The sequence below is a fragment of the Eucyclogobius newberryi genome, unplaced genomic scaffold, assembly GCF_026437365.1.
Source record: "Eucyclogobius newberryi isolate DKJ021-1_F unplaced genomic scaffold, fEucNew1.0.hap1 SCAF_7, whole genome shotgun sequence".
Lineage (NCBI taxonomy): Eukaryota > Metazoa > Chordata > Actinopteri > Gobiiformes > Gobiidae > Eucyclogobius > Eucyclogobius newberryi.
Window position 1 is genome coordinate 4,211,775 of NW_027316389.1, and position 15,402 is coordinate 4,227,176.

A 15,402-nucleotide genomic window follows, 5' to 3' on the forward strand; every position below is an offset into this window, starting at 1 on the left:
AGAGAAACCCGCTGCTACATGACTAAATAAACAACGGGATGTCTGAAAACGAAGCATAAAACGCGTCAAAAGTGGTGCACGAAAAGCTCACACAAGACAACTGCTCAGAGTCGCACGAGTTCGAATGTTTTTGTCGCGTCACGGAAAAGCTCGTTATCTGAATGCGACGTCACGAGCTCGTGTAGCGGGACGCGAGCGTGAGCGAAGCTAACGACGACTCCAGGTACGTTTGTGATGGAGGAACGACGTTAAAAAGAGACAACGAGACCGTTTGTCCAGATCGTGCGGTGGAACATTGAGGTTGAGATGAATTCTGCTGTGAAAAGGCCTAAACCAGAACAAAATCCTTTTATTTCAGTCCTTTTTTTGTGCAGTGGAGGTTTTAAATTAGGTATAAAACATGTTCCGAGACAGTAGAGTCCAGGACGTCATCTCTCTCTCTTCTCTCGCTCGCCACCTCTCTCTCCACCTCCATCTCTCTCTTCTGTCTCTCTCCACCTCCATCTCTCTCTCCATCTCTCTCTCCTGTCTCTCTCAACCTCCATCTCTCTCTCCTGTCTCTCTCTCTCTCCATCTCTCTCTTCTGTCTCTCTCCACCTCCATCTCTCTCTCCATCTCTCTCTCCTGTCTCTCTCAACCTCCATCTCTCTCTCCTGTCTCTCTCCACCTCCATCTCTCTCTCCATCTCTCTCTCCTGTCTCTCTCCACCTCCATCTCTCTCCTGTCTCTCTCCACCTCCATCTCTCTCCGTCATCTCTCCACCTCCATCCCTCTCTCCTGTCTGTCTCCGTCATCCCTCCGTCATCTCTCCGTCAATCGTCCATTTTCGAAAGCGCCTAGACGACCACATTCTCGCTCTGCTCCAGCTGATTGTATCTGCAGCGCGAGGCCTGGGCCCAATTAACCCCAAACTGGATTCAGATGTGGCCCGCGGCATCAAACGCCCAGCGCTTCGGTAATGAGCCCAGCAAACAGGCGCTTGGGTGGGATCGGCGAGGGCGGGAGAGTTGGCAGTCGCCGGGGGGAACGAGCCCGGGGTTAAAATAAGCGTTAAATTGGGAGAGCAAACATACTTTATTCCGGGCGGGCGGGGCTGACGTTTCGGGGCTAATAAAACAGTTCTGGACGCGGAGGAGGCGGCAAATTGCAGGTAGTCGAGAAAACGCGCCTGCGCCGCCGCCGTTTTCAAAGAGGGTGGCGTTAAAAACAGAACATGTCTGCGTATTAAAGTCAAATGGGTTTAGTCCTGGCACAGATGTGCGGCAAAAGTGTGTGCTCAGGTCTAAATATGAAGCGTTTTATGCTCCGAGAAGCAGGAAGTGCGCCGTTAGCATGCTAATGTTTGTTAGCTTTACCCGGGAACGGCAAAAACCCGCTGTGAGACTCGTGAAACGTGCTTTTAATCTGTGAATATTTAGGTTGTTCTAGGTTTGTAACAGGAAAAAAAAGTAATATTGCGTAAATATTCCTGATAAAAAATCACCAAAACAGAAAAGCAGAAAAGTTACGTCATTTTCAGTGCTGTTTTTTTGCTGATATTTAATTCTAAGTTTTGACTTTAACCAGCGGCAATTTTCTGTAAGATCCAGTTCACTCAAAGACAAGACATATCAAACCCACTCTTTTGTGCCAGAGCGTTACCGATTATGTCAATAAAATGACACTTGACGCTCAATCTAATAAAACGTGACATGATGAAACACGTGTAACACTTTTATGTGCGTAAACAACACAAATTGAACCTAATTTCCTTCACAAATGACATGGACTTCTGCGGTTGTTCGCCTGAAGTCAAACGCTTGTGTCATAGATTGTAAAAAAACCTCAAAAACTCGTGTTGTAATTTTGGGAGGAATTTAAAGGGATTTTATGACAAATAAAACGGTCCCAGCGGCTGCAAAACAAGACCAGACACAAACAGAAACCTTTTCAAGATGTTTCCGGGTGAACAATGTTTTTAAAGCACAACTTAATTTGCGCTGAGCATCTGCAGACGTGAAACGCCATGTTGAAGCGCTTTATTCTGCTTTATGTCTTTGTGACTGCGTTTGGCACCGTATGAATCCTAAAATCTGTTTGTTCTTGAAGTCGTTGAACAGCGGTTCGTTCAAGTCAATGGATCGTTTTGGCCAATGACGTGTTCCGTTACAGGACGTTCTCTGATGAAGTGTATCCATAGCAACAAATGCAGCCGTCATTCTCAGGCTTCATAAACGACAGTAAATCACAATTATGGTGGTGGTATTCTGCAGCGTCAAAGGCATCGAGTTCATGAGCAAAGTCTAAGCGGACGGGGGGAAAAAAAAAAAATATATATATTTTTTTTAAAATACATAAATTAAAAAAAAAAATAAAAAATAGGTAAATAAATAATAATGACAAAAATAATAATAATACATATCTATACAAATATATATATATATATATATATATATATATATATATTAATAAAGAAATAATAATAATAATACAAATAATAATAATACATGTTTTCATAAATAAATAAAATAATTTTTTAAAGAAATATATGGCCTACTAAATCACATTGAAATACTGGTGTTTTCTGTTTATTTTTTATGTGTGATGTATCAATGTTACTTAAAGGTTGAATGATGAATGATTTTGGCACAAATCTAAGTCTTATTTCCTCGTGGCATGGACGGCCGATTAGTCCTGCCACGTATCAATCATAAAACGCACCTATCGCTCACCTGCAGCCGCGTGCGGTTCGTGCCCACGTTTCCGTGTGCCTAAGCGCATTGATCTATCATAATATAGTTCCCTCAGTGTACGGGGCAAAATGAAGACGGAGAAAGACAGTTCGAGCTGACTCAGAAGTGGACGGAAATCTACGGGAGACGAGCGATGCGATGTGATCCGTTGCGCTAATAAACAAACGTGGCATGTGCACGGGGGAGTGGCATGTGCAGCGGGGAGTGGCATGTGCACGGGGGAGTGGCATGTGCACGGGGGAGTGGCATGTGCAGCGGGGGAGTGGCATGTGCACGGGGAAGTGGCATGTGCACGGGGGAGTGGCATGTGCACGGGGGAGTGGCATGTGCACGGGGAAGTGGCATGTGCACGGGGGAGTGGCATGTGCACGGGGGAGTGGCATGTGCACGGGGAAGTGGCATGTGCACGGGGGAGTGGCATGTGCACGGGGGAGTGGCATGTGCACGGGGAAGTGGCATGTGCACGGGGGAGTGGCATGTGCACGGGGAAGTGGCATGTGCCACTCAAATCGCCGAAAAATCGTCCATTGCGCCTTTAATTTGTTTTTTAGATGTTGTTTTTTTTGTCTTTTTTGTGTGTAAATATGTGGTGAAGGTGGAATATTTTAGATTTGTTTTGCGACTGTATTTTCATGTTAATTGCTGTTGTCGCTCAGGCCGTCCGGAGTTTCTGCCTTTTGAGCGTTCACGTCGCCGCCTGGAAAAACGACATTTAAAACAAGAGCACTGGCCCCGAGGATGGTTTTCCAAAAGTGTCCCGCACTGCAGCGTTCTCCTCACACTGCAGCGTTCTCCTCACACTGCAGCGTTCTCCTCACACTGCAGCGTTCTCCTCACACTGCAGCGTTCTCCTCACACTGCAGCGTTCTCCTCACACTGCAGCGTTCTCCTGCCATGACCTTTAACTCTGTTGACTTTCCCTTTGACCAAACACTTGCCATGTCTTTCTCCTCGACGCAAAAATGCCCAAACTCTTCTATTACTAAACGGTGAGGAATTCCAGCCGCGCTCCCAGAGCTGCAAATCAGGAGTGACAGCTTTTATAGAACGTTGAAGCGCGTGATGAAAGTGCACGAGGCGGCCGTGTTTTGCCAAGGACCAGTAAAAATATGAAACCTTTTTTTTCTTTTCTTTCCTCAAGTGGGAAAAGCATCAGAAAGAACGGCGGCAACAACAGAGTCAGATTCCAGGGGTGTTCCTCAGAAAGTCGAGAAGAACGTTTCGTGTTGCTCAATAGCACAAAAACGTCCCGAGGAGTTATAAATCGTGGTGTTTATTGAGGTTTTGTGTTCATGAAGCCAGGTGCGTTTTGAAGACTTATGACTTACGATCGGGCTAGTCCGTTACGTCCACTTGTTTATTTTGTATTTATTTATTTAAGGACATTTACATTGGACGAACCAGAAGTTATAGCAGAATATGCAAATTTTAAACACATGTCCATTGGGCCAATTTAGAGTTGCCAATTTTTACTTAATGGCGCAATGGACGGCATGTGCCACTCCCCCGTGCACATGCCACTCCCCCGTGCACATGCCACTCCCCCGTGCACATGCCACTCCCCCGTGTGGACTGATACAACACACACGTGCGTTTGTTTATTAGCGCGAAAGATCGCATTGCATCTCTCGTCTCCCGTAGATTTCAGTCTTCTTCTGAATCAGCTCGAACTGTCTTTCTCCGTCTTCATTTTGCCCCGTACACTGAGGGAACTATATTATGATAGATCAATGCGCTTGGACACGCGGAAACGTGGGACGATCCGCACGCGGCTGCCGGTGAGCGGTAGGTGCGTTTTATGATTGATACGTGGCAGGACTAATCGGCCGTCCACGAGGAAATAAGACTTAGATTTGTGCCAAAAAAATCGTTCATTCAACCTTTAACACTTACATGTCTTTGGACGGTGGGAGGAGCCGGAGAACCCGGAGAGAACCCACGGTAAGACGGGGAGAACATGCAGACTCCACCCAGAGAGGTCATGTGATGTTGGTCTAGTCCGGGAATCGAACCCATGATCTCCTTCTTGGGAGGCAAGAACGCTAACCGCCTTTGCCACCGTGCACCCCCACGATTGCGCCACCAGAGAGCGCGAAGGTGCGGGGGCCAACTGTGACAAAAAGTGCACAGAACTCTGGTAAAAATGGTTTTATGTCGCGAACCCAGTGCGTTTTGAAGACTTACGATCGAGCTCGTCAGTTATGTCCACTTGTAATACACGATCGCGCCACCAGAGAGCGCGAAGGTGCCGTGGCCAACCGTGACAAAAAGTGCTCGGAACTCTGGTAAAACTGGATTTGTGTCGTGAACGCGGAGCAAACCCGGGTGAGGGTCAAGTATTGAAGGTCTGGCGTCGATCGCACACCGTTTATTTAATGTGGATCTCGAGTGGGATTTAACCCGGTGAAGAAATCAGACAGGATTAGTCGGCTCTTGGCTTGAGACGGGGAAACTGTTGCCCCGTTAACGGCTCGAGCGAAGGGAAGCGGCCAACGCTTGCAGCTTTACACCGTGAGTCCTTAATCGAGAAGGTTTATTTATAATCTTGACCAAACGTTTCGGTCGAACGGATTTCGTTCTCCACCTTCACTGTCACGACGCATCATCGTGGAGCTGTAAAACGAGCGTCGATGCAATATTATTGACCGCTTTATCGAAACAATTAAAGAACCGAGGCCCGGAGAAGAACTGGGACTCAGCACTGAGCAGGAGGCGGGGCTAGGGGGTGGGTGAAAACGAAAAAGATTCTGCCAGGACAATAATGATCACTCAGACATTCACGAAATCACCTCAAATACGACATTCGAGACATTGAACCAAGACTTTGATACCAAATTGTAAAGTTGTCGGTTGTATTCTACGTACTGGCATTGTCATAGTATGTAGTAGTAGTGGCAGTAGTGGCAGTAGTAGCAGTAGTAGCAGTAGTAGCAGTAGTGGCAGTAGTAGTAGTAGTAGCAGTAGTAGCAGTAGTAGCAGTAGTAGTAGTAGTAGTAGTAGTAGTAGCAGTTGTAGTAGTAGTAGCAGTAGTAGTAGTAGTAGTGGCAGTAGTGGCAGTAGTAGCAGTAGTAGCAGTAGTAGCAGTAGTGGCAGTAGTAGTAGTAGTAGCAGTAGTAGCAGTAGTGGCAGTAGTAGTAGTAGTAGCAGTAGTAGCAGTAGTAGCAGTAGTTGTAGTAGTAGTAGTAGTAGCAGTTGTAGTAGTAGTAGCAGTAGTAGTAGTAGTAGCAGTAGTGGCAGTAGTAATAGTAGTAGCAGTAGTAGCAGTAGTAGCAGTAGTAGCAGTAGTAGTAGTAGTAGCAGTAGTAGCAGTAGTGGCAGTAGTAGCAGTAGTAGTAGTAGTAGTAGTGGCAGTAGTAGTAGTAGTAGCAGTAGTAGCAGTAGTAGCAGTAGTGGCAGTAGTAGTAGTAGTAGCAGTAGTAGCAGTAGTAGCAGTAGTAGTAGTAGTAGCTGTAGTGGCAGTAGTAGTAGTAGTAGCAGTAGTAGCAGTAGTAGCAGTAGTAGTAGTAGTAGCAGTAGTGGCAGTAGTAGCAGTAGTAGTAGTAGTAGTAGTAGTGGCAGTAGTAGTAGTAGTAGCAGTAGTAGCAGTAGTGGCAGTAGTAGTATCAGTAGTAGTGGCAGTATTTGTTGTACTCGCCTCTCGACTCTAGCTGCGCGGCGCTCGTGGTCGGTAGTTGTGTCGTCGGGCAAGGCGGCGGTTCACAGTCGTCTAAGAACTCTTTGAGCTGCGCCGCCGTCAGGAAGTCTTTGACGAAGTCGAAGTATCGCGCCGTGGCCCATCGCTCCTCTCGGTAGTGACACTGGAAGTCGAACATTATGGGGTCCTGTTCAGACGGGACGAAACACACAGGGTTAGAAAGAGTGTCCCGTGAGGCCTTTTCACACACACAGCACCAAGAACGAGCCTCAGGGGCCCCACGCCGTCCCACAACCCTGACCAGTAAACCAGGAACCTCCCCATCTGCTCCTCATCTGCCTGGAGGAACTCTCTCTACACTAGATGAACTGCTCTTCATCAGCCTGGAGGAACTCTCTCTACACTAGATGAACTTCTTCTCATCTGCCTGGAGGAACTCTCTCTACACTAGATGAACTTCTCTTCATCTGCCTGTGGGAACTCTCTCTACTCTAGATGAACTTATCCTCATCTGCCTGGAGGAACTCTCTCTACACTAGATGAAATTCTCTTCATCTGCCTGGAGGAACTCTCTCTACTCTAGATGAACTTCTCCTCATCTGCCTGGAGGAACTCTCTCTACACTAGATGAACTGCTCTTCATCTGCCTGGAGGAACTCTCTCTACACTAGATGAACTGCTCTTCATCTGCCCGGAGGAACTCTCTCTACACTAGATGAACTGCTCTTCATCTGCCTGGAGGAACTCTCTCTACACTAGATGAACTTCTCTTCATCTGCCTGGAAGAACTCTCTCTACACTAGATGAACTGCTCTTCATCTGCCTGGAGGAACTCTCTCTACACTAGATGAACTTCTCTTCATCTGCCTGGAGGAACTCTCTCTACTCTAGATGAACTTTTCCTCATCTGCCTGGAAGAACTCTCTCTACACTAGATGAACTGCTCTTCATCTGCCTGGAGGAACTCTCTCTACTCTAGATGAACTTTTCCTCATCTGCCCGGAGGAACTCTCTCTACACTAGATGAACTTCTCTTCATCTGCCTGGAAGAACTCTCTCTACACTAGATGAACTTCTCTTCATCTGCCTGGAGGAACTCTCTCTACTCTAGATGAACTTATCCTCATCTGCCTGGAAGAACTCTCTCTACACTAGATGAACTGCTCTTCATCTGCCTGGAGGAACTCTCCCTACACTAGATGAACTGCTCTTCATCTGCCTGGAGGAACTCTCTCTACTCTAGATGAACTTCTCTTCATCTGCCTGGAGGAACTCTCTCAGGTGGGCAGAGTTCATCTAAATGAACTCTGCCCAGCTGGCTGCTCCGTTTCTGCGATGCCTCGCCCTGGTCGACGTGGAGGAGGTCTGGCTGTCGTGTCCCAGGACCGTTACATGTGTAAAGTCATCGACTCACACACTTTCACTTCCTTTGAATCACAGATGATTAAGGTTGGTTCTTCAAGTCCTTTTTACTGTGTTTTAGTCTACCGGCCCCCTGGTCCTGCTGCTGACTTTTTAAAGGACTTTAGTGACTATTTATCTTCTATTATAAAGCTGGAAAATGTTTTAATTCTTGGGGATTTTAACATTTGGGTCGATGGCTCATCATGCCTTGCAAAGGATCTTTTAACCTTGACCGAAACATTTAACTTTGAGCAGCATGTTTCAGGTCCCACTCACCAAAAGGGACACACTTTAGACCTGGTGTTTTCACTTTAGACCTGGTGTTTTCGCTTGGCCTGAGTGTTTCTAACCTCTGTGTGGAGGATGTCCATATGAGCGATCATAGCTGTGTTTTATTTGAATTGAACTTTTCTCCTGAGCCTGTGCCTCAAACATCAGGTCTCAGAGGAGCATTATCACTGCAAATACAGCCGTCCAATTTTCTGCTATGTTTGATCCTCATTTGTTTATGAATTGTCTTGATGTGGACAGTTTAATTAATTCCTTTAACAGCCAATGTTTATCCATTTTAGATCAGGTGGCACCTGTAAAATCCACTCTGTCAACACAGAAAAAAGCTTGTCCTTGGATAAATGAAGATATCCTAAACCTAAAGAGACTATGTCGGAAAACTGAGCGTCTGTGGAAAACCTCTAGTCTTCAGGTCCATAGGTTACACCTCAGAGAGCTTGTGTCATCTTACAATGAAATGATGGAAAGTTCCAGATCTGATTACTTCCGCCAGCTAATAACATCCAACAAGAAAAACCCCAAAGTGTTGTTTGACACTATAAATTCTATTGTTTGTCCTTCAGCTGCAGTGACTCCTGTTTCCTGCAAAGCCGACAGCAATGAATTCCTCAGGTTCTTTATCGATAAGATCAAGATGATCAAAGACCAAATCCCACTCCCATTGTCTGATAAACCTGTTTCTGTGGAGCCTGTTTCCCAAAACTGGTCTTCTTTTAAGCCTGTCACTCTAGAAGACATCTCAGCTCTGGTGACCAAGATGAAACCCTCCTCTTGTACATCAGATGCCCTTCCCTGCAGGCTCTTCCTCAAAGTGTTTGATGTTATTGGCCCCTGGGGGACCAAAATGGTAAATCTCTCTCTTTCTACTGGTGTGTTTCCTGGTCCATTTAAACATGCCATAGTTGAGCCTTTACTGAAAGAAACTAACTTGGACCCAACAGACCCCAAAAGTTTCAGACCCATTTCAAAGCTCCCGTTCATGTCCAAGATCCTAGAGAAGGTGGTCTCTGAACAACTGTCCGATTTCCTTGATCAGTCAAACATTCACGACTCTTTTCAATCTGGTTTCCGCAAACATCATTCTACGGAAACCGCATTGTTGAAAGTGTCCAGTGACATTGTGATGTCTGCTGATTCTGGGAATTGCACTGTTTTAGTTCTGTTGGATCTGTCTGCACGGTTGACCTTTGACACTGTCGACCATCATATCCTGTTGAACAGACTGAGGGACCTGATTGGACTGTCGGGGTCAGTTCTTCAATGGTTTTCCTCATATTTATCCGGTCGGAGCTTTAGTGTTGCTGCAAACCAAATAATGTCCGACTCAGCTGATCTGTTGTGTGGAGTTCCTCAGGGCTCCGTCTTGGGTCCCGTCCTATTTCTGCTTTATATAATTCCCCTGGGAATGATCATTAAAGAGTTTAGTGATGTGTCCTCCCACCTGTTCGCTGACAATATTCAGCTCTATTGCTCTTTTAAACCTTCTGAGATCCAGAAGCTGAACTCCTTGGTCAGTTGTTTAGTGCAAATTAAACAATGGCTGAGTCAAAACTCCTTGCAGCTAAATGCTGACAAAACAGAAACTCTGATTATTGCCCCTGATGATGCTATTCCAGGGATAAACCAGTACTTGGGTGTTTTAGGTCAGACTGCTAAACCAAGTCTTAGAAACTTGGGTGTTGTCTTTGACAAAGACATGTCTTTAGAGCACCACTCCAAGCTGTTGACGAGGAACTGTTTCTTTCAGTTGAGGAAAATCTCTAAGCTCAGGAAAATGGTGTCTCAAAATGACCTGGAACTTATAATTCATGCATTTGTGTCTTCACGTTTAGACTACTGTAATGGCTTGTTTTCCTGTCTTAACAAGAAGGAACTCTCTCGTCTGCAGCTGGTCCAGAACTCTGCAGCGAGGATCTTGACCCGCACAAATAGAAGGGCCCACATTTCACCCATTCTTAAAGCCCTTCACTGGAGCCGGTCTCCTACCGGATACAGTTCAAAATTCTTGTTTTAACTTTTAGAGCTTTAAATGGTCAGGTCCCATCGTACATCAGCGATCTGATAAAACCGTACACTCCCTCTCGCTCACTAAGGTCCTTGGACCAGAAACTGTTGCTGGTTCCTCGCACCCGTTTTCGGACCAGAGGAGACAGATCCTTCCAGGCTGTTGCCCCCAGACTCTGGAACGATCTTCCGTTCTCCTTACGGTCACTGGACTCAGTTACTGCTTTTAAGGGTCAGCTTAAACCTTTTTATTTAGTCAGGCCTTTTAAATGCACTTGTTTTACGGACTGTTTTTACTGTATATTGTTGTATATGTATTGTTCACTGTAAGTTGTTTGTGTTTTTATTGTTTTATTCTGTGTTTTGTGAAGCACTTTGTGACCTCTGTCTGTGAAAGGTGCTATACAAATAAAATTTACTTACTTACTTACTTACTCTACACTAGATGAACTGCTCTTCATCTGCCTGGAGGAACTCTCTCTGCACTAGATGAACACTACATATGTAATTTCTCTTCAATCAATAAAGTTTTGAAACGTCCCACATTCCGACTCAACGTGCGTCAGATGGAAAGTGGTGTTGAGCGAATCGTCCTGTTTCAGGACGCGGTTCCGTTCGCTCGGGTTTGGTCTCGTTTGAAACTCGTTAAACTTGAATATACAACGTTAACTGTTTTATGGTGTAAAATGTGAGCTCTGGATGGCGAGAGTTCATCCGAGGCTCCGCTGCATCGCCGTGGTGAACCGCTCTCATTCGTCCACGATGTTTCGCCGCTTTATTACAGATAATATAATAGATCCACGGTTATTAGCCCCGCCTCCTCGTTACAGTCATGAGCTCATTACACAACACTATATGTTATTCAGAGTTCAATCTGTAACTTCACCTTAAACGACTTTGCACCAGCAGGAGGCCGGTCCATGTTTAGTCCTGACTCTGGCACCAGCAGGAGGCCGGTCCATGTTTTAGTAGTAGCAGTAGTAGCAGTAGTAGTAGTAGTAGTAGTAGTAGTATTAGTAGTAGTGGTAGTATTAGTAGTAGTGGTAGTAGTAGCGGTAGTAGTAGTGGTAATAGAAGTAGCAGTAGTAGTAGTAGTAGCAGTAGTAGTAGTAGTAGTAGTAGTAGTAGTAGCAGTAGCAGTAGTAGTGGTAGTGGTAGTGGTAGTGGTAGTGGTAGTGGTAGTGGTAGTGGTAGTGGTAGTAGTAGTAGTAGTAGTAGTATTAGTAGTAGTAGTAGTAGCAGTAGTAGTAGTAGTAGTAGTAGTAGTAGCAGTAGTGGTAGTAGTAGTAGTAGTAGTAGTAGTAGTAGTAGTGGTAGTAGTAGCGGTAGTAGTAGTGGTAATAGTAGTAGTAGTAGTCGTAGCAGTAGCAGTAGTAGTAGTAGTAGTAGTAGTAGTAGCAGTAGTAGCAGTAGTAGTAGTAGTAGTAGCAGTAGTAGTAGTAGTAGTAATAGTAGCAGCAGTAGCAGTAGTGGTAGCAGTGGTAGTAGTAGCAGTAGTGTGGTAGTAGTAGTAGTAGTAGTAGTAGTAGTAGTAGTAGTAGTAGTAGCAGTAGTAGTAGCAGTAGTGGTAGTAGTAGCGGTAGTAGTAGTAGTAGTAGTAGTAGCAGTAGTAGTAGTAGTAGTAGCAGTAGTAGTAGTAGTAGTAGTAGTAGTAGTAGTAGTAGTAGTAGTAGTAGCAGTAGTAGTAGTAGTAGTAGTAGTAGTAGTAGTAGTAGCAGTAGTGGTAGTAGTAGCGGTAGTAGTAGTAGCAGTAGTAGTAGCAGTAGTAGTAGTAGTAGTAGCAGTAGTAGTAGTAGTAGTAGTAGTAGTAGTAGTAGTAGTAGTAGTAGTAGCAGTAGTAGTAGTAGTAGTAGCAGTAGTAGTAGTAGTAGTAGCAGTAGTAGTAGTAGTAGTAGTAGCAGTAGTAGTAGTAGTAGTAGTAGTAGTAGTAGTAGTAGCAGTAGTAGTAGTAGTAGTAGTAGTAGTAGTAGTAGTAGTAGTAGTAGTAGTAGTAGTAGTAGCAGTAGTAGTAGTAGTAGTAGTAGTAGTAGTAGCAGTAGTAGTAGTAGTAGTAGTAGTAGTAGTAGTAGTAGTAGTAGCAGTAGTAGTAGTAGTAGTAGTAGTAGTAGTAGTAGTAGTAAAAGTAAAGTATGGTTGGTGATTGGATCAGGCGCGTGGACAGCTCCGTGTCATCTGAGCCTTTTGTTCTTGGGCAGCGGATCAAGTTTCATCAAAACGCGCTCTAGTGTTCCTCGCTCCACGTCTGGTCCGAATCTGGTCTGGAACTGGTCTGAACCTGGTCCGAACCTGGTCTGAACCTGGTCCGAATCTGGTCTGGACCTGGTCTGAACCTGGTCTGAACCTGGTCTGGACCTGGTCAGAACCAAGTCCTCATCAGGTCTAAACCAGGATCAAATTGGACAAAACCAGGGCTTGTTCTGTGACCTATCCAGATCATGTCTTACACTGACCTATGTCCTGAAGACCACACTTTTCTTTCTCTCATCAGGATTGGTTTGAGCGCTCCATCTACTGGCAGCAGAGGGAATTACCTTTGGGAAATAAACAAAAGCTAGCTCGCCCCGAAATGCTAACGTAGATACACAGAAGGTGATTTGAGGCAGAAATGTTCAAAACGAGTTTATGATGATTTATTGACCTAAAACAGCTCCAGATCTCCAGCTTGTGTGTTTATGAGACTCGTTAAAACAGGACTTATGGGATGAGCGCGACGCGAGACACAACAGCTTGTGTCTTTAGAACGATGCGCTCATTAGTTAAAGCCTCTAACAAACCTTCAATTCATATTTCTTTCAAGTTTAAATGGACATTTTATGGGACTTGTACTTCCAGACCCCAAGAGGCCTTAAGTTTCCTGAGAGGGTTGTAAAGGACCCTGGACACGCCTGGAGGCCCGGGGGATTCTCACCGTTACGTTTGGGGTCTGTGTCCGCTCCTCGTATGGTCCACGGCGCGCTTTGTGAATAATTTAGCGGACACGTTCGGACACAATGGAGCGGGCGGCGACAGCTGCCTATCAGGGCTCAGGAGGGCGGGGCCAGGTGTAACGTTAGACCGGGCGTGCACAATGATGAAGGGCGCAGCAGAGGCGTTCCAGGCCAGTTTAAATCCTGGTTTAGTCTCGGTTCAGCCCCAGTTTAATCCCAAAGCAGAAAAAACGAGTCCTGAAATGCCTGAAATGCATCGTTGAGGCTCAAAATTTAAAGGGTTCAACATTTTACCCCCAACAGTGAAGAAACGTCACCTCGTTTGACCCATTAAGAGTCCGTTTAAGCCTTTTTGGTCCTAATTGAGCCCATTTTAAGTTCGGGTGTGGTTTAGATTCAGGTTTAGCTCTGGTTTACTCTCACTTGTGACGTGGCGAAAGTGTCAACGCAGCTTAAACTTATTTAACTTTAAAACAAATGAAATACTGCAGAACATTTAAAAAACAAAGAATTGATAAATGAAGGCCCAGTTCACAGTTTGAACATGCACTTTCCCACGGGTTTCAGACGGTTGCTATCGACGTTTACGGGACAGTGTACAACGTTTTTATGCAATTAAGTAAAAAAAACAAACAGCTCTAATGGTCAAAATGAGATCGCTGTGCGCTGTCTGCCTCTGATCATAAAGCGTTTTTATCCATCTAAACTCGTCGCCGTGAATAATCAGGATGCTAGGAATGCGTGAGTCCAAATCCGTCACGGCACCAACAACAGTAAAAAAACAAATATCGTTTCTCCTGAATGAAAAGCAGGAAGAAGTAGGTAAAAAACGAAGACATAACAAGTGTTTTTTAAGAAAATTGTCAAGTTTGTCAAGCAATTGTGATGTTTTCCCGATTGCCGGCGACGTCGGCGAGGAGTGGGTGGTCCTTACCAGCGGGCCCATCTTGATCCGCGAGCCTTGGAGCATTTCGATAATGATGCTAATGTCTTTGCGGTTGGATGAAATGTTGCCAAACTTGTGTGAGAGGCCTTTTAAACTCTCCTCCAGGTAGAAGACGTTGAGTTTGACCCAGCACATGCCGCCCTGCAACACACACACACGCCACCAGACCCCACGATCAGTACATCCAACCGCGTTGCCATTCGTGCTCATGCGATGAGGTCAAAGTTCACACGTGAAACTCATCCACGAGCAACGGCGTTTGAGAGAAGACTGAAATGTGAACGGCTTCGACGAAAAGTCAACGTGTCTTGGATCATTTCAGTCTTCAGTCAAGCGTTCTCGTTGCCGTTGGGATTCGATTGCAGCTCATTCAAGTCTTACCTCTTCTCTTGGAATATAATACACTGGAATTTTGTAATCTTTAGGAATATTCTGTCTCTGCAAACAAAAACAGGAAACAACTTAATTAGCGTTTACTGTCTGTAGTCATGCATGAATGATCAAACCAAGAAAATGACAGACAGAAGGTGTTCGCAATATCGTTATTCGACTGCTGACGAGCCACTACTTCGATGTCTCAGTTGTTGTAACAGCACACCGTGGCGTGAAATGGGGATGAGAGCGAGGAGGGACACGCGGGGGGGGGGACATTGTCTGGGCCGGATTGGGACTCGCGACCCTGCGGCCGGCTGAAAGGTGTCCACTGCGCGATTTTGTCCATCCGCGATATAAAAGATTCGGGACGTGGCTCAAAGTCGCGGGTCGTAGAACGGTAGGAACGGTAGAAACGGTAGAAACGGTTGAAACGGTTGAAACGGTTGAAACGGTAGAAACGGTTGAAACGGTAGAAACGGTTGAAACGGTAGAAGAGAAACGGTTGAAACTGTAGAAACGGTTGAAACGGTAGAAGAGAAACGGTTGAAACAGTTGAAACGGTAGAAACGGTTGAAATGGTAGAAACGGTAGAAACGGTAGAAACGGTAGAAACGGTAGAAGAGAAACGGTAGAAACGGTAGAAACGGTTGAAACGGTGGACTTTGAACCTCCGCCCGACCAAAGACGAGCTGCGATTTGTATCAAGCGTAATATTTTTGAGTCTGAAGTCAACGTAACAGGAAGAAAAGCTACGTCGCACACACATTTCTTACAAACTTTGAACACTTTGACGTGACGGCGCGCTGTCGTACGACTTTAAACCCGTCACATCTTGTAGCGCGGTATCAAAAAGACTTCATAAGACGACAAAAGTTGCGCAGTGGACACCAGGCTTCATACTTCTACCGCCACTAATGCATCTAATGCTACTACTCCTCATGCTACTTCAGCTACTGCTAGTCCTTCTAATGCTACTTCAGCTACTGTTAGTCCTTCTAATGCTACTTCAGCTACTGCTAGTCCTTCTAATGCGACGACTCCTACTTCTGATGCTACTACTCCTCATGCTACTTCAGCTACTGCTAGTCC

The 15,402-nt window shown here is 45.4% G+C and overlaps 1 protein-coding gene across 1 annotated transcript in view; it reads right to left on the reverse strand.

Annotated features, from left to right (window-relative positions):
* The window catches only part of kitlga (kit ligand a), a 92,225-nt gene that overhangs the window by 18,889 nt on the left and 57,934 nt on the right, over positions 1-15,402 (reverse strand). The window contains exons 3-5 of the mRNA XM_072435550.1: positions 14,320-14,376; positions 13,927-14,079; positions 6,367-6,553 (exon numbers count right to left, since the gene is read on the reverse strand). Coding sequence (XP_072291651.1) covers positions 6,367-6,553; positions 13,927-14,079; positions 14,320-14,376 — 397 coding nt within the window. The remainder of the gene's footprint in view (positions 1-6,366; positions 6,554-13,926; positions 14,080-14,319; positions 14,377-15,402) is intronic.